Raw genomic sequence first — 22,840 nt, forward strand, 5'->3', positions numbered from 1 at the left:
CCATTTTCTTTACATATTCTGAAAGCTGATGAGTTGGACATGTTATTTCATGGGTTGGCGATGCTGGCAAAATGATTAAAAGATATCAAATTTCTTCATAAAGTAAAAAAAGTAAATTTTCAAAATGACGTCATCAAATTTCAAGTTTACTCGAGCGTATCTCACTTATCCTTTGCCAATTTACACCAAGATTTCAGTATGTTGTAGCTTATTAAATTATCTTTCATTAATATAATTACAACATTTTGATTGGATGACGGCATCACCTCATAAAAATGGATTGAAAGTAATATTGTCAAATTTGACCAGTTTACGTGTTATCTCTATGGGAGAGCAGTTTTTCTGGCAGTGAAAATTGACATGACTCTCTTTTTCGAGCACTAGCTCACTTATGCTTCGGTGAATTTCTCCCAGATTTTAGTATGTTGTAGCTGAGACTTTGGGCTATCGTAAGTGTGCCCTTTATTTTTTCATACGATGTCGGCATCATGTCGAAAAACTTGGTTGAAAATGGCACGAGGCTTCGATGCAGCGTCATTTTGCTTAATACACAGGGCCTATGGAGAATGAAATAGGTCATTGCGTAGCGCATCCGACTCGTAATCCTAAGGTCCCTGGTTCGAGGCTCACCCCTGCCAATATTTTTTTAAAATTTTTTTAAACACTTTTTTCTTCTTTTTCTTTAGTTAATCTTAATCTCCCTTTCCTTACTTTATCTTTTTCTGATTTTTTTATGCTTCTCCTTCAAATTTCTGTAAAATAACAATTTTTTCTTTATTTTCCTTTCTTTCTACTACTTTCTGTGCAATAGATGAACAACAACAATGGCTATCAATCCCATATTTTGCTCATGTTTAGTACATGTCACGTACATTATTTCATAAAATAACAACTACTTGATCGGACACCATCTTGGGTATGTAAATTAGGGTCAAAGGTCATATATGTTTCATCCTGTATCTTGGTGAATACATGTCCTATCTTTCCCATATTTTGCACACGCAAAGACCATGTTACAAGAATCATTTCATAAAATAATCACTTTTTGCTTAGACGCCATCTTGGGTGTGCAAAGTGAGGTCAAAGGTCAAATATACTTCATTCTGTATTTCCGTTAGTGTATACGGAATTCGGTACCAAAGATGGCAGGTCTCACTCCCTTTTCTAAATGAGAATCCAAACATCGTACGGCCTATGTCCCGTCAACACAGATGAAACCTGTATGGTCATGAATATTTGGATCAGGACTCAAATCATTGATTTTGGAAGAGATCGGATCACCTAATTTGTCAGTGATGACAAATTCCGGTTCTAGTTTCTTTTTGTTGTTGTTGATTATTTTCATTTTCATGTGGGTGTGTTAATTTGCGGCATTTTTGTAAAGTGAGCTTTCGTTCACAAACTGCATGAATTGTGTGATGTTTACGTGTAAAACATTTGAACAAGGGTTCTGATGTGCAAACATACTGAATACATGGCATATTTCGCGAGGTTTTGATTTTCAAGAATTTCGAGAGCCAGGTGCTATTTGCAAAATTAAAGACACATGAAAATATTGTCACTAATCCCCAATATGTGACGTATGCGTACTGTATCACATTTCTCCATTCAGTATAGGACTCCACAATCACAAATTTGATAACTCGCGAAATCATTGGGAAGTCCTAATTAGAGAAAACTTACCAAGACTTGCTAAATACATGTATATGGCGTATAAAGTATTTGTTTTCATGTATCATTTTATGTTTTAAAGAGTTATGCCATGCTGGAATATATAATTCATATAATTCATTATATATTATGACAATAATTATCATAATTTCCATCTCACTTCAGTCCTCACTCATACCTCCTTTGGTACGATTTCTCTTTTTCAGTATTTCTGATCATTTTGATGGAGTATTCAGAGGTTTTAGATGTTTTAGTAGGTTTATTTGTAGAAATGTGCTATCTCCAAACCACTTGTGTACTGGTCTTATATACGATTTGCTGGCTGTGGCATTTGCGTGAATAATTATGAGTATGTTTCTGAATGTTTGGCAAAGGACAAAATTATTTAAACAGTGATAGTAATGGTGATTATTGATGACGGTGTTAGAATAAACAACTTACTCAGCACGGCATTATCTATACCTAGCAACTTGATTCTTTTCTTAATCATTTGGCCATTTAAAAAAATAAATAAATGAAACAATGAAAATTGTAACAGTAAACAATCAATGCCAGTAGCCGACATGTCTATTTATCATGTAAGAGATTAATCAACTCATGGGAAATAATGAAAGTACATGTATGTCAAAAGAAAGAAAGAAAAAAAAAAACAGAGCTATGCCATTGAAAATATCACTAAACAATGCCAGTCACATGATGGCATATAGGCTTCCATGTACATGTGTGTTCACTAAGTTGTGAGATGATATCATTGCAAGCGGTTCAGTTGCGATACATGCCACTGTTCAGTGAAAACATCATAAGTTTAGAATTCCATAACTATAACTCTGAAGTCCCTTTCTCATGAGATGTCTCCTATTTTGATAGTTTGATTGTCCTGTATTAATAGAGATTCTTAAACCTGGAGTGGCTGTTACTTTTACAAATCAGAAATTGAAAGCCATGCTTGTTCAGTTGTCTGGTTATTCTTAAAATGTTGACCACTGCCCACATGGGAAGGAAATGGTATCAATATTGATGACCCTGTAGGGAACATAGACACAAAGTGTGTTTGATGCTAGGCAATATGTACAAAGTTGTACAGTGTTGTAGGCATGTTGACAACATCTTCCATAGATTTAAAGAGGGAGACAGAGAGACTAGCAGTAAAAGATACGGCACTAAGACACTATTTACACCAAGTACAGTATCACAGCACTTCACAAAATCGCAAATAACTTATCATAAAACGTATCGATAACATATTCTCACAATGGAATATTGCTGGCAACTTGTGACAAAAGCTTGAAGAAATAACTAGTGAGGTTTCCCTTAGAGACTACGATGCACCAAGCTAATATTTTGGAATACACAAATAAACTATGTCAAATAAACCAAAAATTTAATCTTGTGTTAATGAGCTTAGTCTGATGACCGACTGAATATAATTTTAAGGCTTACATGTATGAAGCATATATCCAACATATGTTAAAGGGGAAGGCTAGTAACTGATCAGTGGGAATTCGTGGAAATGCTGGGAGATGATTGTTCCAATCCTTATGGGATTCATTCAAGAATTCATTGTATATCTATTGTTCTGTGAGAATGATTTGCTTCAGAACGGTCTCATATTCAAGTAATGTGCAGATTAATGCTCCGTCACTGACCAGGGACGCTAACCTGGAAGCATTAAACTGCACATTACTTGAATATGAGACCATTCTGAAGCAAATCATTTTCACACAACAATAGATATGCTATGAACTCTTGAATGAATCCCATAAGGATTGGAACAATCATCTCCCAGCATTTCCACTGATTCCCACTGATCAGTTACTAGCCTTCCCCTTTAAGGAGCAAGGACATTTTACAACTTCGTATCATACACACAAATGCATTTTCTTAAAATGTGATATGAAGAGATAGTTTAAGGAGTTCTTTGAAAAGCGTTAGGGCATGTGACTTGCATCTGGCCATTTTTACAATCAGTGGTGTAAAACACAGTGTTGGCACTAATTGGTGTATAACTTTCTTATACACTGACAGATATGCATTATTTTTTCTCATAAACTTACCACCCACAGTGTCTACCTTGGGTACCTTAATGAACTTTCCTCTCTTTTTCTTTCAGATGTGGCAGGCACTTACATGCTTGAAATCCAACACATTTGGTGTACTCATTCTGACATAGTATTTTTGTCAGAGCTAGCATATTAAATTGTTTATTCCTTTTCATTATTTTTGTTGCTGTTGTGATAGACAGGTATCCAACATTAAGAACTATTATGTTTACCAGGTTCTGCTTTGTCTTCTTTAAATACTGAAATTGTCCAAACTTTATGTTTCGGAGGTGACATTTTCCGTTAACAATTAACCCCTCTTTTGAGTTAGCTCTTGTTCACAATTATAAAATTCAACTTTGCTAATTTCCATCAAAACAGAATAGTAATCAATCTGACTTAACTTTGATCCAAAGATTATTTAATTCAAATAACTTATCATTTTTTGGTGAGCGTTTATAAATTTATGTAACTTTTCCGTTAACATTTCTGTCACCTCCGAGACAACGGATTTATGTATTTAATTTTTTTATTCTTGACATCAGTTATACATTACATTTGCAAAAATGTAACATATCCCCTCACATTATCTCTGAAGGAAGGTAGTAGAAATATAGCCTGTTGTTTTCATTTCGGAGCAATTTACAATTTTCCGTTAACACTTGTCACCTCCGAAACACTTGTCACCTCCGAAACAACAAGCATATTATATTTGATAATTTCTTGAAGACAAAGCAATTTTGTTTGATTCTGCCCAATTGACAGGAATCTCTTTTGGATGACAATAGTAATATGGCAACAGGAAGTGAGAATTTTCTAGGGATTAAAAAAAGATCCAATAAAAACTAAAAATTACTGTTTCGGAGGTGACAAAACACTGTTAACAAGATTTTTTGTTCATTTCTGTTGAAGAGAAACCATATCATGTACACCAATGGTTTCATTTATTTTAGTAACATAAGTCTCAAAGTGAAGAAATCAACTACCACACTCTCACTCTTTTTTTTTATTGCTAGACTGTACGTTTTAGGGCAAATTTACATTTTTTCACTTTTTTTAACAATGAGAATGCACAAAATACACCCTTCTATTGTATATATAATATTGTAATCAAGATCATTTCTCCTGCTTTAGTTAAGTAAACATATAGATGCTTTCATCTTAGAAGCTTGATTTCCAACAAGCAATTTAGTTGTGAAGATTTACCAATCACAGCTTTCCATGTAGGTTGCTTTTTCTTGTGTTTCGGAGGTGACATTGTTTGTTAACACCATATTGTTATGCGATAGTGAAAGGCAAGACTTCAGTTCCTTTTCACTATCTATCAACATTTTCTAATACTTTTAATATCTACAAAATCCTCACAACAGAAGTGACTTGTTTATACATAACTCACCAGAATTCCCTTGATACCAAAGTGATACCTGTGGCAGTTCATGCATGCCCTAGTCCACAATCATTAAAAAAAAGAATGTAAAAAAAAAAAAAAAAATCATCAAATAATCAAACTTCACAAAAAGGCCACATGCCTATAGCTGGTGCACAACTTGTTCTTGAATTCTTAGTTGTTGTTTTTCCATGTACAATGTGGTAATCATAAACAAAAGTATGTGATTTTTTTTTATATGACAATAATTATTACATTTTCCGAGTTGAACCAACTGTTTATGACATTGTATTTTTTAAAGATTATTCAAGTTTGTGACAACTAAAGTGAACAGAGGAACAAGTCCCGAGGACTGGAAAGGGAAAGATAAAAAAACAAGATTTGTAGTTCTATTTCAGTATAATTTTGATGAGGTGTTTACCTTGTTTTGTTATTATGTTTTATCTCAGAATTTGGCTTTAAGTACTGGAATTTCAAGGAAAAGAAAATGGTTTCTTAAAGGACAAGTCCATTTTCATATACATGTGGATTGAGTGAATGCAACAACATTAGTATAACATATCATTGAAAGTTTGGGAGAAATTGGACAATCCATTCAAAAGTTATGGGTTTTTTAAATATCTGCGCAATCACTGCTGGATGAGACGACTACGACAGTGTATGATGTCACATGCATACAACGATATAAGGAAAATATAAGTGAATTTCACAAAACTTTACTTTTTGAAAAAAGTGCACATTTTTTCAAATTGCTCTGATGTATTTTAGGGCAATATTATTCACCTTGCCTTCCAAAAGAGAGAAGTCATATGTTCTTTTGTTATGCAAGAAAAGTGAAAATACAGAATGTTGAATTTTCTTGATACTTTCTCTATATCCTTGTACACATGTGACATCACAAGCTATAGAAGTCTTCTCATTCAGCTTTGACTGAGCAGAAACTTTAAAAATCCATAACTCTGGAACGGATTGCCTTACTTTCCTCAAACTCTCACTGATGGGTAAATATTGCTATATTTACTCAACCCTCATGTCTATTGAGGTGAACTTGTCCTTTTCCAGTTTTGGTCCCTTATAGGTTTATTTGAGACCAGTTTGTGTCCGGGACCTTCTGTGAAGTTGATGGGGAAAATTACTGAACAAAAACAAATTTTCCCCTCAAGTTCACAGAAAAGCATTATGCTGCTCTCTTCAGCTGGGAAACACAAACTGTTGTCTTAACCAAACTGTAAAAACCTGTTAAAGATTAGTATGGATTACAATCTCAAACAAAATATGAGCTGGTATCTATTATCATGAAAGAGAATAAACAAACAAAATAACAAGTAAGAACTGAAAGAAAGAGCTTATATTTGAAAATTAAAGCCATGAGGAAAGACATGAATGTTCACTGAATAGTTAACACCTGAGAAGTTGGGTTGTCTCTGTGTTGTGTCACCCCAAAAACAATAAAATGGTTTTTCTTATCTTATACTTCTTACTCTCAAAAGTGACTGTTAAATATGCATGATTTGCAGGTAATTTTCAATCAATTCAAAATGATATGTAAAATATATTTTAGTAATGTCAACAGTTTAAATGAATCTGGTGTATAGAAAATTTATCCCAGATGAACCAAACACCTTTCACCAGTATTATAACATTTGTATGGTGGCTATCAAGGATGATGAAGAATTCATGAACATCCTTGAATTAATCTATTTATAAAACTATGTGCAAACAAAAACGTACACAAGTCAAATAAGAATTTTTGCTTTTGGTATTCATACCGTATGTCCCCGCCAAAAAATTACAGTGGTATCCTCCTCCGCAATGATAACTTTAAAGATAGTGAATCAATCTAAAATACAATGTGAGGGATTGAAACTATAACTCATTGCCCACGCCTTACAGAAAACCCTATTCAGTTTGCTTCAAAGGTCAAAGAGAATTTAGGATTTTTGTAGAGCATGTGAGGAATCCCTTCCCTCCAAGTTCTGCAAGTGTTTACACATTAACATGCAGTTCCAAGAGCATCCAAGTGCTAAACTTGGAAGAATCAGACTCCTGACATCCTTTATAACAATCCACATTTCTCTGAGATCACGTAACCAAATTGACAGGGGCATTCTGCAAAATAGAGCTAAGATGTTATGATTTAAGACCCCAAAGTAGAATTTAGCTGATTTAATCATATTGGGTGCTATCAATGCAAAAGTCTAATTGCAAATTTTTTGGGGGGGACATACTATATGAATACATGAACACAATGTTAACATTGAATGTCACCTCCGAAACAAAGTTATTCTTCCCTGGTGTTGCGGAATAAAATATTCTGAGAGTAAAGAAACAATACTGAAATGATCTTACACCCTCATTTCAATTTAAGGTAGAAAATGGAATGCCATGTTTCTTCGGGTTACAATATCTAGTTTATGTCCGTTATATTCTTACTGTAAATTAATATTTTAAAACAATGTTAACATTGAATGTCACCTCCGAAATTAAGTGATTCTTCCCTGGTGTTGTGGAATAAAATGTTCTGAGAGCAAAGAAACATTACTAAAATGATCTCACACCCTCATCTCAAGTTAAGGTAGAAAATGGAATGCCATGTTTCTTAAGATTTCAATATTTAGCTTACATCCTTCGTCCAATTGGAAGGCAAACTACCGGTACCCGTGCTAATTAATGAAGTGTAAAAAAACACTTGTTCTGTGTGGTTTATCTGCTTGAAACAGGAGTTAATTTCTTGTTCTCGAGTTATAATTATTAGAAACATTGATAAAAAGAAGAAGTTTTTGTGTTATTCTCACTTATTCTCAAAAAAAGTGAGTGTTAATATTAATGTCACCTCCGAAACATTCTAATATGTTAACTGTCACCTCCGAAACATCCATGTGTGAAAAATCCAAGTTTTAAAGAAATGATGGGAATTTCATTTAACCTACATAGGAAGGTAGCCCTTCTTAAAGACTTGTCATAGTAAGAGTTTGACCTGGCCTGCCCTCCAATAAATAGTTGAAATCTTAAAAATTACATGTCAATTGGTATTTTTAGCAAAAATTTATAAATCTCATGTATTTTTTTTTAATTCACTTTTTATTCAACCCCCAAATAGTTTTGATTCACAAACTATATATTGTTGTTAACCATATAAACTTTGCATGGTGAAGTTTGACTACAGAGTTTTGTCAATATGGTGCAATTCATGAAAGCAAAATTTTGCTTAAATTTACTTCAGGTGCCAGGGTTTTCCTTAAATTACACCAATAACCCTTCAGCTTTAAGGTCTGAAATGCTATTTTTTCAAAAATTTGAATACTTTCAAACAGGAATCCAACAGAATAATGAAAAAATATTTTGTTTGAAATTTTGACCCTCCGAGTACAAAAGTTACACCACTGATCGTAAAAAAGGCCATCTGGTAGCAGTAACTACATGTGCACATGGGTTTTGATAGCGCATGACTCCCATTTATATTCTGTCCTTGGCAATTAAAGGCGATATGGGTGATTGCATGATATTGTTTGAAAATTAAACTACAGCCAATATGCTGATCAAAAAACATGCATGCCGTGGACCTCATCTAGAAGCATCGCAGAGTCTTTAAAGGGACTACGTTGTGGGGTGACTATACATTGCGAAGGTTAGCAATTTCAATACAGTCAACTTCGGATACCTCGAATTCGTCGGGACTGAAAAAAATGGTTCGAGGTACGCGAAATTCGAGGTACGCGTACGTACGTCGAATTTTCTTCCACTTATCCGACGTTTATCGATGTTCAACATGGTATCTGTTATAGTGCCTACCGATTGTTTGCATGCTTGTCAATTGGAATTGAATCGACTTTTATATGAATGAATTGAATGAAAATCGGAATTGAAATCAAAATATTAGAAATGAAGATTTTGGTGGCCCTATCGCGTCACCAAAAAAGTCGGATGTTTGCCTTTACTTATGAAAATGGACAGCGGTAACAATCGGCTCCGTAAGATACTAAAATGAATGTCGGATGTTTGCTCATACTTTTGGAAATGAAAAATGATAAGACTCAGCTCCGTATGGTGCTAAAACCAATGTCAGATATTTGATTTTGCATTCGGAAATGAATAAGGATAACATTCGGCTCCGGAAGACGCTGAAATATATGTCGAATATTTGCTTTGACGTTCGGAAATGAAAAACAATATTCAATTCCGTACGATGGTTAGATAAGTGTCGGATGTTTCCTTATACTTTCGAAAGGAAATAGCAATAACATTTGGCTCCGGAAGATGCTAAAATAAATGTCCGATGATCGCTTTTATGTTCGGAAGTTGCAGTAATATTCTGCTCCATACAATGCTAAAATAACTGTCTGATGTTTGCTTTTAAATTTCGAAATGAATAACAGTAACATTCAGCTGCGTTCAATGGTTAAATTACTCTCTAAAAAAAAACCGAGTGAAAATATTCACTCTTAAAAGAGTGAATACAAAAAAGAGTAGATTTAGAGTGAAATTGGAGTGAATTTTGAGTGAAAATGTTCATTTTCACTCGTTTTAGAGTGACCTCAGGGATCACTCCAAAATCTTCGAGTGATCCTTGAGGTCACTCCAAAATGAGTGAAATTGAACATTTTTACTCAAAATTTACTCCAATTTCACTCTAAATCCACTCTTTTTGGTATTCACTCTTTTAAGACTGAATATTTTCACTCGATTTTTTTAGAGAGTAATGTTTGATGTTTGCTTTGACATTCGGAAATGAGTAACAATAACATTCAACTCCTTACGATGATAAAATAAATGCTGGATGTTTGCTTTTACGTTCGAAAGTAAATGGCAATAACATTCAGCTCCGGGAGATGCTAAAATACATCTCGAATGATTGCTTTTACGTTTGGCATGTTTGGAAGTGAATAGCAGTAACATTCTGCCCCATATGATGCTAAAAAATATTGGATATTTGCTATTACATTTCGAAATGAATAACAGTAACATTCAGCTACGTTTGATGGTGAAATAAACGTCTGATGTCAGCTTCGACGTTCAAAAATGAAAAACAGTAACATTCGGCTCCGTACGATGATTAAAAAATTGTCAGAATGATTCATTTCACTTTCGGAAGTGGACAGCAGTAACATTCGGCTCCGTACGATGATAAAACAAGGAAAAGTAGAAATTACGCGGTGCGTAACATATGTCCCCGCCGGAAGTAGCATTTTGTAACAAAATGTGCAATATAGGTAAAAAATCAAGGTCAAAGGTCAAAGAAGTCAAAGGTCAAAATTCTGTGTAGAAGTTTTGAAGCCCTCACCTAGTGCCATCACATAAAGCAAATGGAATCGAAATTGGGTTAGAAATGGCGAAGGAGTAGCATTTTGTAGCCAATGTACAATATAGGTCAAAAATCAAGGTCAAAGGTCAAAGAAGACAAAGGTCAAAATTCTGTGCAGAAGTTTTGAAGCCCTCACCTAGTGCTATCACATAAAGCAAACGGAATCGAAATCGGGTTAGAAATGGCGAAGGAGTAGCATTCTGTAGCAAAATGCACAATATAGGTCGAAAATCAAGGTCAAAGGTCAAAGAGGTCAAAGAGGTCAAAGGTCAAAATTCTGTGTAGAAGTTTTGAAGCCCTCAACTAGTGCCATCATATAAAGCAAACGGAATCGAAATCGGGTTAAAAATGGCGAAGGAGTAGCATTTCGTAGCAAAATGTACAATATGGGTCAAAAATCAAGGTCAAAGGTCAAAGAAGTCAAAGGTCAAAATTCTGTGTAGAAGTTTTGAAGCCCTCACATAGTGCCATCACATAAAGCAAACGGAATCGAAATCGGGTTAGAAATGGCGAAGGAGTAGCATTTTGTAGCAAAATGTACAATATAGGTCAAAGGTCAAGGTCAAAGGTCAAGGTCAAAGGTCACGACTGAAATTCTGTGTAGAAGTTTCAAAGCTCCCATGTAGTGCTATCATATAAAGCAAACAGAATCAAAATTGGCTCATAAATGACAGAGAAGTAGCAAATTGAAGATTTTGATCACACACGGACGCACACACGGACACACGGACGGACGGACGGACGGACGGACGGACGGACACACGGACGGACACACGGACACACACACGTACGGAGCCCGTTTCATAGTCCCCTGCTCGAACTCGTTCGGCGGGGACAATAAATGTTGTATGTTTGAAATGAATAACGGTAATATTCTGCTTCGTACGATGCAAAAATAAATGACAGATTGTTGCTTTTACATTTGGAAATGATTAAAGGTATTAATCCGCTCAGTGAGATGCTGAAACAAATAGCGGATGTTTGCTTTCACGTTTGGAAATGGATAAGGATAGCATTCAGCTCCGTAAGATGCTAAAATGAATGTCGGTTGTTTGCTTTTACATTTCAAAATGATTAACGGTAATATTCGGCTCTGTAAGGTGCTAACAGACTAATAAAATGTTGAATGATTGCTTTTACAATATGAAATGAATACCGGTAACTTTCGGTTCTTTACAATGCTAAAACAAATGTCGGATGCTGACAAATGTCGGCAAATGCTCCCCCGTTTTTCATTTAATTTCATTTCTAATATTTTTCTCCATTTTTTTTTTTTTTTTTTGGGGGGGGGGTGTGTCGCCAGATTTTAATTTCGAGTAAATTCGACCACCAAAAAATAAAAATCAGTGATACTGGTGGCCCGATAAAATTTAGTGTGGAGCCCTGTCTATTCTATTTATGCTCGGCCTATATTTCCACATCATATTCCAAAATATTTTCACAATCGCATCGCTGAAAAAAATAATCAGTGCTAGCGTTCTCGGGGAAAAATAAATGAAACATACTTCGTGAAAGGCAAAAAAAAAGTTAAGAAAAAGGCACTACGCAGGAGATTGATGTTTGAACAGTGGACCGTGATTAATGTCAAAGATGTAACTGTCAACACCTACAACTGTATAGGCAGGTGCGCCACGACGGCTAAGAAATCTACGCGCTCGGTACGGCTATCATGATCAAGAATTAAAACACAGTGGTTAAAGAAAAGAAGATGATGGGGCAGAGCGTAGTGCTATCGTAAGCACTCCATTGGCAAGGGTGCTATGTGCATACCGTGTACGTACGTAGGTAGGTGTTGGGGATTTTTCTTGTCAGCTGTGTACCGGGTATTTCTTTGGGCGCGTGATTTTTCTGGTCGGGAATATTTACAGTCGAGTGTGACAAGATTTGTGGCATTTCTTCTTCGCTGTCCACGCGCGCTTAATCGGAGATGCTGAGTGATGTTTGCAATTTCGATTCGAGCTACATGCTGGGAAAAACAATGAGTTAATTAAGATCGGGACAGTAGATTTCACTTCGAGGTAACCGAACTTCGAGTTATTTTCTTCGAGCTACGCGAATTTTAATACACGGAAACTCCATAGGAACAATCGGGACTTTCATTTTGCCCCCGAGGTAAGTGATATTCGGCTTATCCGACGTCGAGGTATCCGAAGTTGACTGTATATGCAGGAATTCCTGTTTTGAACGCTTTAAAAAACGTTCACAAAACAGGCTCTTGCAAGCGGAGAAAACTGTAGAGCAGATGAGGACTTCTTTTGGCCCACCTCCCGGTCTTCGCATAAGATTCGTACTGTAATATGCTTCAGTGCACATAGTATCTGGAGGTGGGCAATTCTATTTTACCAGGCCTGCACTTGTGGTTTTTTAGTGTAGTGCAGTGGGCAGCAAAAAAGATCAATTTAATCAGAGGATCACAATATCTGTGAATTGGTTCCCTTCATCACGATCATGAAATTTCACTGACAGGGCTTGCAAAAGGGCTACTTCTAATGAAAGAGAGACATAAACCGATATACCAAAAAGAGACAGAGAACAGAAAAGCTAAATTGGTGCCAGAAAGTGATAGACCAGAAAAGGTTTGAGAAAAAGTAAATAATCATTAAACAGGTTACTGTATTGAAAGATCACCAAGATCACCAAGACATCCCTTGGAATATGCATCTCATTTGTATAAATTGTGATGTCATTTGCCTAGAAGTCCCAGCAATATTTTGACAAACAAAAACAAACTCTAGATGATTTTGGCTGCTCTGATCATGCAGGAAGAACCTTGCTTCTCATGTCTTCCAGACTGGACTGGACTATAGCATCTTTGCCCCATTTTCCATGAAGTCAAGACTCGAGGAATACTCTCATCATCATCATCTTCTTCTTCTCTTGTAAATTAGACATTGATCATAGCATGCACAAAACAAAAGACCTTTTCTTACAGCTACTGCACTATCATGTTACCAGAACAACTCTTCTGAGGTGCTTGAGTACATTACACATGTATGTGTACATGTATGTAGCTTAAAGACATCCAAATAAGTTTATATTTTCCCTTACTATTGGCCAGCAGGGGACATGCATAGAAATTTTAAATCAGGCTCAAGTTGACATCCATGGGTTTAAAAAAAAAAGGAGAAAAAACAAAGAAAATGTGATTAAACAAGAGAGTGAAATTTACATCACAACTGGAAAAAATGAAAGAATATGGAATTATAAAGTTTCTCCAGTTTTTCAGGAGACAGTGACATCTATCAAAGTGCACTTATATCATGACTTTACATAGCTCTGTTATGATGTTGTAAAAAGAACATTGTCAAAAAATTATTTTCTGTGACTGATAATGTAGCAATTTTTGTAAGCCCTCCCCCATTAAAAGACATCACAGCTACGCCATTACAATTCCATAATGATTGAATGCAACTGATATTTTTTAATTCATTCCAAACATGAAAACTCACTGAAGCCCACAACAGACATTATGTCATCTTCTTTGAATCTAATTCTGCCAAATTTTGAATAGTGAATGTATGTGAAAATCCAAAAATATTAGAACTGTAACAGTCAGATTTATGACAAGCTCTTTATGTTTTGTGTGTTTTAATTGACATGATGAAGTCAACTGCATCATAGAGTAGTGTCTCTCTTTAAATTGGCAACAAGTTGTCACTCTTTATACTTATACTTCACACTGATATTGTACTTTATTTCTTTTTCCTCGGGGATTGACATCCTGCCCTCATAAATTTGTTCCTAATGAGTATCAAAAGAAAAAAGAGAATACACCTTACCACAAGAAAAGGAAAAGAGTGCCTCTACTGTTTTGACATGCTCTACCACATGAACAGTTCTTTGTGGGGGGGGGGGGTGTTTTCATTTTGAAATAAATTGAATAAAAAAGACATTTGAAGCAAACCATACACACACAAACAGAATCACAATCATATCATACATGTGCATGCAAAGCCCTGACAAGGAAGTCTTTCATCAATAGTCTCAAGAACTGATTCACAATTGCCTCATTATTAGAATGAAGGACAAGAAAAAAAAATACATGTGAACATGGTCAAAGTTTACAAAATAAGAAGACAAAGGCAAGGTAAACTCAGGACTGTGTTAAAAGGATTGTAGTTTTGGTTAGGATTCAGATTTTAAATTTTTGTGCGATAATTAGAAACAATTATGAAATATTTAAGAGCATACAATTCTAAGAGAAATTCAAAGTTTATTTGATGAAAATTGATTTGAAATGACAGAGATATCCAAAAACTTAATAAAACAAAGAGATCCTAATAGAAAGTGGGTCCCACCTTTTAAGATCCCTTTGTTCTTAGATATCTCATCCATGTCAAAACCAGTTTTCATCGAGCTTTGAATTCCTGTAATAGAATTGTATGCTCTTTCATATTTCATAAGAGGCTTTCTCATTATCTCACACACAAACACACAAAAATGGAAACCTGAAGCCCCATCTGAACCAAAACTATACCATCCCTTAAAGTGTTTATCCAAGCAAGTTTATCACATTGTACAAGAGTGCTACATGTTGAGTCAATTACTTCCACATTGAGTCTTTCTGAAGAAGGAACATTCACAGTTACTGGAGAAAATTCTTTGGATAGTGTTCTTGCAAAGGATGCTAAAATCACCCACTGTTAATGATTTACATCACACTATGGGGGGGGGGGGGACTTTTTGTCCATGAGTACAACTCTGGAAGAATACATGATACATGTATTTAGAGTGAAAAAAAAAGTGTGATGCATGTTTTGTGGGGAAATTTTTATGCAACAGCTTTGCATTGTGTTATACACATTCTTTGGCTATAAAGAAAAATACTTACAGTAACTTGATTTCAGTGTCATGTCAGTCATCTTACAAATGTACACTATCAAACTCTTTTTGAAGTCATTATGTCATAATTGAAAAAAAAACAAAAACCTTAGATCTTGTATATTGCTTACAGGGAGCCAGGTGTCCCTGAAGGATTTGAAGAAAATCAAGAATTTTCATTCAATGGTGCAAAACATGTAGACAATTTTCATCTTAATTCTGACAACTACTACATATCCAATGATTAAATTATTTATAACTAAGTATAGAGCTTGTTTACTACTGTAGAAGATTGAGGTGCTTTCAAAGAAGTTGGAGCTTTATTGAGTATTCTGTGGAAAGGGTACAAAGAACTACACTTCATTTGAAGTCTTCTGTGTCTGAAGTAAATTTGGCTCTCCCATTTTGACAATATTCTGAAATTGCCATGAGACGAATGAAAAAAAGGGGTGAAATATGAGGTTAATAGCACAGACACCATTCTTGTCCATCTCTGACCACCATCAGCCACCCATTCCATAGCACTGTTATATAAAATTGTCTTTTCAACCCTTGAGTGTTATCAGATCTTTTTAATCAATTTATTTTTTACCTGACTTCTGCTTATCCTTTTGACGTTGGATATACATGGTCTTCGTAATGACGTTCCTGGGGCTGTTCTGATTGGTCGATGAATGGCTTCCAGTAGCGTTTGAAGGTGTTGGCTTCTTCCTCTCCCTCTCCGATGCCATCTCGTTGTTTTCTCGCCCTTTGGAGTGACCGTCAACACCCTGTCAAATTCAGTTCAAGATAAAGAACCATCAGTGATGCTCCAGACAACATACATATTAGAATACATTATTTTAACAATTAATTGAACTGTTTCATGCATTAAGAAAACATATCCTGCCTTCTATAGTTCTAAAAGTCCTATAAACACTAGGACAGACCTAAAAACAGTAGCAGTCTTCTATAGCCTTTATATTTACATGGTTGCTGGTTCAAACCATATCTTTACGTGCCTGTGACTGCAATAATACATCGAAATACAACTTCCTCAAATATTATTTAGGCCTACTACAAATGCATTCATCAAATTCACTTCAGCACACCCCCAAATCACAGCATTATGACTATTTGATTTTTGTTGGGCACGTTTCTAATTTGAAAGGGTGTGAGCCCATTTCCTGGAAACACTGACAACTGACCTACATTATGTATACCACATCCAAGTTGAAGTAGAACATGGTTGAATGAACTCATTCTCTAATAAAAGAATGGCAACAGAACTACAAAATACAAGTTGCTTATGAACCTAGATAGTATGTAACTTATGTAAAAAGACTAAAGCGAAACATTCAATTCAAACTAGGCACATCTTTGAATTATACCTTTCTCAAAAGACTTTAAACACACATGTACACCCAAGCAGCACAAGAACAATTTTTGAACGAGCAGATCCAGGCATGTCACGAGCACCATACATCTCTATAACATTTCTACAAACCTGTTTATAATGGCATGTAGTTTTTCTTTTTATTTCTATTAGAAACACAATCATCCCTCTACCACAGAAGCTCCAAGTATGCTATCAAACATTCTGGAATACACACTAGCAGTCCCACATAAAACCATTCTGTACAATTTTACAGGGATATTCTATAAGTTCTCTGATCAAGACTTAGAAAGGTTTCGAACGTTGTTTTGTATCTTAGGTGTATGATAAAGACTTATCTTGGTTGTTAAGTGCACTGAGAACTGTCAGATCAGAAATGCACAATTAAAAGCAGTATCATCACCATTCATCTGCACTAAAACTACTGTCCAGTGATGTGCACTTAAAAGCACACATTCAGCTCTGTGAATCCGTATCAGTATGAGCAATATTGCTGAACAAAGTCAGACCCCTTTTTAGCCCATGAACAGATAAAAACTGTTACTAGGATTCAAGTTGGAGTCCAGCCATTTGTCTGCATTTTTAAAGCAACCTGCATTCTTGAAGAGGCTGTCCTATAATGAAGCCACTGTTTAAACTTGGTACAGTGTTGTACAGACTAGTTATCTATACATGTATCAACAGGTCTTATTAGGCCCCTAGTAGGAATTTATTGCTTACTGTACTTAAAAGACAAGATAAATGTCTGTTCACGCTACATTCAGTCTTCACTACATGCACTTCTGAGACAGTGCACCTCACTGCACTCGGTACAACTATCCCTGCTTAGAGGGATGTACTTCAATGAAAAAAGAAGGTGGTGCTGGATGCTTGAAAAATTTGGGTATTTCATGAAAGTCATATGATGGGCTTCTAAACTTCTACAAATAAGATTACCTTCCTTCACATTTCCAGTCATACTATCCAATAAGGGAAAAAATATGACCACCATTGCTAATATATAGATGTTTCTATATCCATGGAAGATCACAAAGGGGAAAGTTTTTAACCAAACTGGCACTGGCTGCCTTACAACTGAATCATTCTGTAAAAATTATCTGAAAGAAAGTAGAAACTTGCCTGACTCTCTTTGTAATTTACACCAATAGGCATTATTCAAGTTCAACTTCTGTATTTCTCTAGACGGGCCTTACTCAAATCAAATTCAAACACCCAGTGCACCCAGACCTTCAATCGCTCACTCAGGATCTGCACTACTTTAGCACCATTTCATACCACACAGCAAGACTTCGTCATGTTTTGCCCAACATTCAACAAGTTACAAGACATTAGACACTAGAGTCTAACCGTTAGGCATTACTATGTTAATGAATAGAAACTATGTAGTAACTTTACACAATTCACAAGTAGAAGTAATCAGCATGAAACTTGAAAGTTGAAAGTCTTCACTTCACGTTCCCTTGTAAACAACCAGACAAATGAAATACTAAATTTATACCATAACTTACCTGCACATTAACAAATTACACTTCATTTAATTATACTTAATTTGAGGTTGAGACATTGTTATTACACAGTAATTTTAATGGCACTGTAATTAAAATCTCATTCTCAGATCTCAATTCAATCACTACAAACCTGAAAGGGATGGGCTTCATTCCGCTCATGGAACCTGCAATGAAAATAAAGGGGAAAAAAACTTTTATTACACATCAAGACATGACAAATACAGGACAAAATGCCTTAGAATGAAAACATTAAGCCGCAGAAAACAAATCGGTCTCCATCCTCTCCTGGAACATTGTTTGGAGCAGACTGCAAAACATGTAGAATCTACTGTTCTACAGTCCCACCACAGAAAATCAATCCCAACATGCATAAAAAGTAGGGAAAGATTGTTGATTGAATAAAATTTGCTAGCTGAGAAGAAATTTACCCATCACGGAGTCTTGGTTGTTTGCTTGCATACATCACCATCAATGCAAGTATGTTAGAAGTGAATCAGACACGGAAAAGCATTACAGGAAAGCTGTGAATTTGATGCCTCTTTTCACCCCTAACATAACACACAACATTTCACCTAGGTGGTGTCGCCATGTTCAATCCGGGTACTTGATGACCTTTCGCACTTGGTCAGGTTTTTGTGCTGCAGTGCGATAGTACAATTTTACGTTTCCTGTTCTATTACACTTCACAATGTAATTTGACTGAAAATATTTATTAGATGTCGTAACTTTCTGAAGGAAATGTACAAATTATCCGTATAAAATAACAAATTTGTTCTTAAAATGCAATTTATTTCATGATAACGAAAGGGGTATATCAACTTTAGTATCGTATATTTTCTACTGTAAATGCGCCACATATGTTGAATTCTTTCATTTAGAATAGCTTCTTAGTGGAATTAGAACAAAAATATGTGATCTGAACATTTTTTTCAATTCAGAAATAGAGGATTATAGAACTTATTTAAATCAATATAACGATCAGTTCTCATGCGTTTGTCAATAGTTACCCATATCAGAATGGACGTGCCTGGTAATTGATCGATTGACTTGCTTGTCTGTGTGATCGATCTCCTGTTTTCACTAGCATGCAGGAAAACCCACGCGAACAAAACACGCGCACAACAACAACAACCACGTTTCGATTTGATGGGTTGATCACATCACGATTCTCGATCTCAAACACACACGGCTTCATTGCATGCTTGTGAATTGATGTATTGTGCACCCCTGGATGGCCAAGGATGAAACCTTCGAGACAAATTAACATGGGATCTTTCGCTCGTCTTTGTTTGTTTAGCCAGTAATCATCAAGACTGCCAATTACAACACATGACTCCTGCCGTCGTCTGACACTCATTTATATCAGGTAACTGGCCAGGAACAGTTAAAAAATCGCATACTTATAATCAGGTTGTGATGATGTCTTGGGCACGCTGGAATGACGTGCAGCTCGCCGCTGCGGGCCCGGCGCCCGGCCCCGCACACACGGGCGGACGAGTACGAAAGGAGCCTGCTGCATGCTGGCTACAGATTGATCACAAACCCTGACCTTGTCGGTCGTAATTAAAAGGAGTCTTTACCAAAGCATCTCTTTCATATTCCCTCCTTTCTTTCACATTCCTTCCATTTTATTTGCCCTGTTTTTAAACGACTTCCAAAGCTAGATTATTAACAAATACTGAACCCCAGATAGTGGTATGGTATGAAAGGCAGGTCTCATTACTCTCAATCTCATCTAGAGTCTAGAACTATTTAATTTTAGTAATACTCATAGACAGTATTGTCATGATTGTTCAATAAAGTTAATAGGGCAAGGAGACTGCGTCCTAGGCCCCCTACTGACTGTTCACCCGGCCCTATGGCCTCTTATGCAGATAACGCCATTGTTTTAGGTGGAAGTCCTCAAGAATTGATAGGATACAAAAAGCTTTAATGTTTGATTCTGTTTTTCGTTATTGCCATAGCTGCATAGCCATTGGCATTTATGGCATCTTTCCATAAACGCCTGTAATCAAAAGCAGTGATTTTTTTAAAGGGTGAGGAAACAATTTTCCAACTGTGGTCTTTGGAGAGGATAAACTTGGTGTCTGGTATATTTGGGAATAACATTTGCTAACAATGTATTCAAAAAGGCCATTGATAAACAGGTTTGTCAGGCAGCACATGCCTTTATATGAAATTGAAGCTTGATCATGTATGCTTTGATCCTTAACTCCTGTTATTAAATATAAATATACAACTTAAAGCTGTTTGATCAATTAGAATTTAGATCTACCCAGGGGCGGATCCAGGGAGGACCGCAACCGGCGCATGCCCCCCCCCCCTTTATTTTTTGTTGAAACAAAGGAAATAAAAAGAAAAAAATGGGGGAGGGGTGCGTGCGCCCCCCTTTAATTTCAATGCGCCCCCTCTTTACGAAATTCCTGGATCCGCCCCTGGATCTACCTGTCTTTCTTGTATGGATGTGAGGTACATGTAGGGGATTTGAAAAGCTGTCTCAAATTGGGTCTTTGTGTTTAAGATTTTGAAAAAATCAATGTTGGGCATGCACTTACGAACACACAAAGTTGTATGGTTTATGGGGACCTAGGGTTTACAAATTAATATGTCATTGCAAATCGTATGCTGCTCTGGTACAGACTCGTCCGTGGCATTCTTTTAACTCTTCATTGTTTGTTGATAGCACTCGTAGCATACCGGGGACTTAAAAGATAACAGGACTTCTTGATAGTTTGGGTTTCACTGATATTTGGGAAAATCAAGCATGGGATATTACACTGTCAAAATTTAAGTCAACGACTCAGAGGTTGTTTGGTATATCATTTAAAAGGACTGGCATGATGAAGTATATTATTCTAACATACATTTTAAGTATGAACTTGAATTTGAGAATTATTTGATTGAATCAAGTCCTACTGATCATAAAAAATTTTTCTGTTGCTTTAGGTGTTTAAATGACAAGTTACCTGTGGTGGCAGGATGGTACTGAAACATCCCAAGAAGTGAAAAAAAAAGGGTGAAAATTGCTCTCTAGATTAAATCAGTGATAAATTTCATTATTTATGTCAATGTCCACTTTTTCAAAATTCTCATACGCATTGGTAAAGATGACAAAATTCTATGAAGAAATTGTTAAATATTTTGAAAAGTGATCAATCATATTATTTCAGTGATTAATCATTAATCAGTTTTTAGACCAATAACAGACCCGGAATTACGTGCGAACCCAAAGGCAATTTTCCTTTTTCTTTTTTAACTCCACATAAAGGAATGTCTCTGAATTTTGCTAGTTCCTGACTCTTACTACAATAAAATTGGCAAACGTGTCATAAATATGATGCAATATTAGCAAACATCGCATACACCATGTATTAGAGGGACATTGAAGATTTCATGCCAGTTTTTGGAGTCAAACATGAAGGAATTTTTTGAAATACAACACTGAACTTTGTGAGCAGTTTTGATAATCTGGATTCTTATTTTTCATTTTGTTTTGATCACAGGAATATTTGTTGATATTTTCTCTTTGATTAGATGGTAACATTGTTGAAAACTGACTAGAAATATTTGTTCTACACAAATTTGTTTATGACCACGTATCTGTTCATTACGTATTCAAGCACCGCTGAGCTGTACATAATACTTGAATAAATATGTGCAATTTCGCTCGTGCTGCAGTCTGACTGTAAACCATTTGTGTAGTGACTGACTCTGCTCGGTTGAAAAATGCAAGTAGAAAAACACATTGTGTTTTGCAAGATTACTGAAATATGACAGATTAATGTCAGATAATGAAGTTGTACATGTAGGTAGTAAAAGAGTTGGGTTTTTCTTTTAATTAAAAGACAAGGCAAAGAAGAAATGATTGGTCATGAAATTCTTCACTGCATATCCAAGAAGTTTAGATGAAAAAATAAACCAAAAATTTTTGAACATTTATAGCAGTATGAAACCATATTGGATTTTTATAGATTAATGAAACACGACAGGTCATTATCAGTTAATGAGGTGGTATCTTGAAGAGCTTTTTTAATTGAAAGAGCATGGCAAAGGAGAAATGATTGATCATAAAATTCTTCACAGCACATCCAAGAAGTTTAGTTGAAAAAATAACCCCCAAAATTTGATAACATTTCTAGCAGTATAAAGCCATTAGGTGTATTCTTTCCTCTAGCTACAAAAGTGAAACGACCTGCTCAAAGCAAAAAATTTTGTGTTTTTTTTTTTGTTTTTGTTTTTGGTCATTTGTTTCATTTTTTGTTTATTGGTTTTTTCATGAGTTGTGGTTTTTTTTGGGAGGGGGTTGTTTTTCAGATCATGTAAAAATCACTGTCAAAACCATGATATCTCGGAAAGTATTTTTCAATTTGTAATATTAAGTAGTGCAATATTTTTATATCAGAGATTTTATTTAGGGCTTTTGTGTGTGTTTTTGTTTGAAAAGGAAACCCCATAGAAAATTGATAGCAGTGTTGATAAAAGCAAAAATTTAATGTGATGTTGGAGTGTAATGCTTACTAAGATGTACAGTATTTGTCATTTTCCACAAGAATTTCAACTTGTTTTGTATGTTTTGTGTAAATACACTCTGACTTGTTTTGTGTGAATACACTCTTTAAGCAAAGAACAAACATCTTTTATTTATAAAAAAAAAAGAAACTAGGACAGGTTTCAAACTGGTACCTTCCATAAATTAATTTTATTCTTTTTTTTCTGTTTTGGGAGATTAGACAAAGG

General features: G+C 35.5%; 2 protein-coding genes across 4 annotated transcripts in view; one reads left to right on the forward strand and one right to left on the reverse strand.

Annotated features, from left to right (window-relative positions):
- LOC139717032 (uncharacterized) overlaps window positions 1–18,676 on the reverse strand; it is a 49,544-nt gene extending 30,868 nt beyond the window's left edge. The window contains exons 1-3 of the mRNA XM_071628548.1: window positions 18,532–18,676; window positions 18,234–18,267; window positions 15,818–15,990 (exon numbers count right to left, since the gene is read on the reverse strand). Of these exons, the coding sequence (XP_071484649.1) occupies window positions 15,818–15,990; window positions 18,234–18,267; window positions 18,532–18,572 (248 nt within the window). The 5' untranslated portion in view covers window positions 18,573–18,676. The remainder of the gene's footprint in view (window positions 1–15,817; window positions 15,991–18,233; window positions 18,268–18,531) is intronic.
- Window positions 18,677–19,326: 650 nt separating this feature from the next.
- The window catches only part of LOC139716917 (MAGUK p55 subfamily member 7-like), a 97,835-nt gene continuing 94,321 nt past the window's right edge, over window positions 19,327–22,840 (forward strand). For all 3 annotated transcript variants that reach the window (XM_071628436.1, XM_071628439.1, XM_071628437.1), the window contains exon 1: window positions 19,327–19,469. The gene's annotated coding sequence lies outside the window, so the exon portion shown is untranslated. The remainder of the gene's footprint in view (window positions 19,470–22,840) is intronic.

This window comes from Diadema antillarum, unplaced genomic scaffold (assembly GCF_040938485.1).
Source record: "Diadema antillarum isolate AM-2024a unplaced genomic scaffold, OU_Dant_1.0 scf00000071, whole genome shotgun sequence".
NCBI classification, from domain to species: Eukaryota; Metazoa; Echinodermata; class Echinoidea; order Diadematoida; family Diadematidae; genus Diadema; species Diadema antillarum.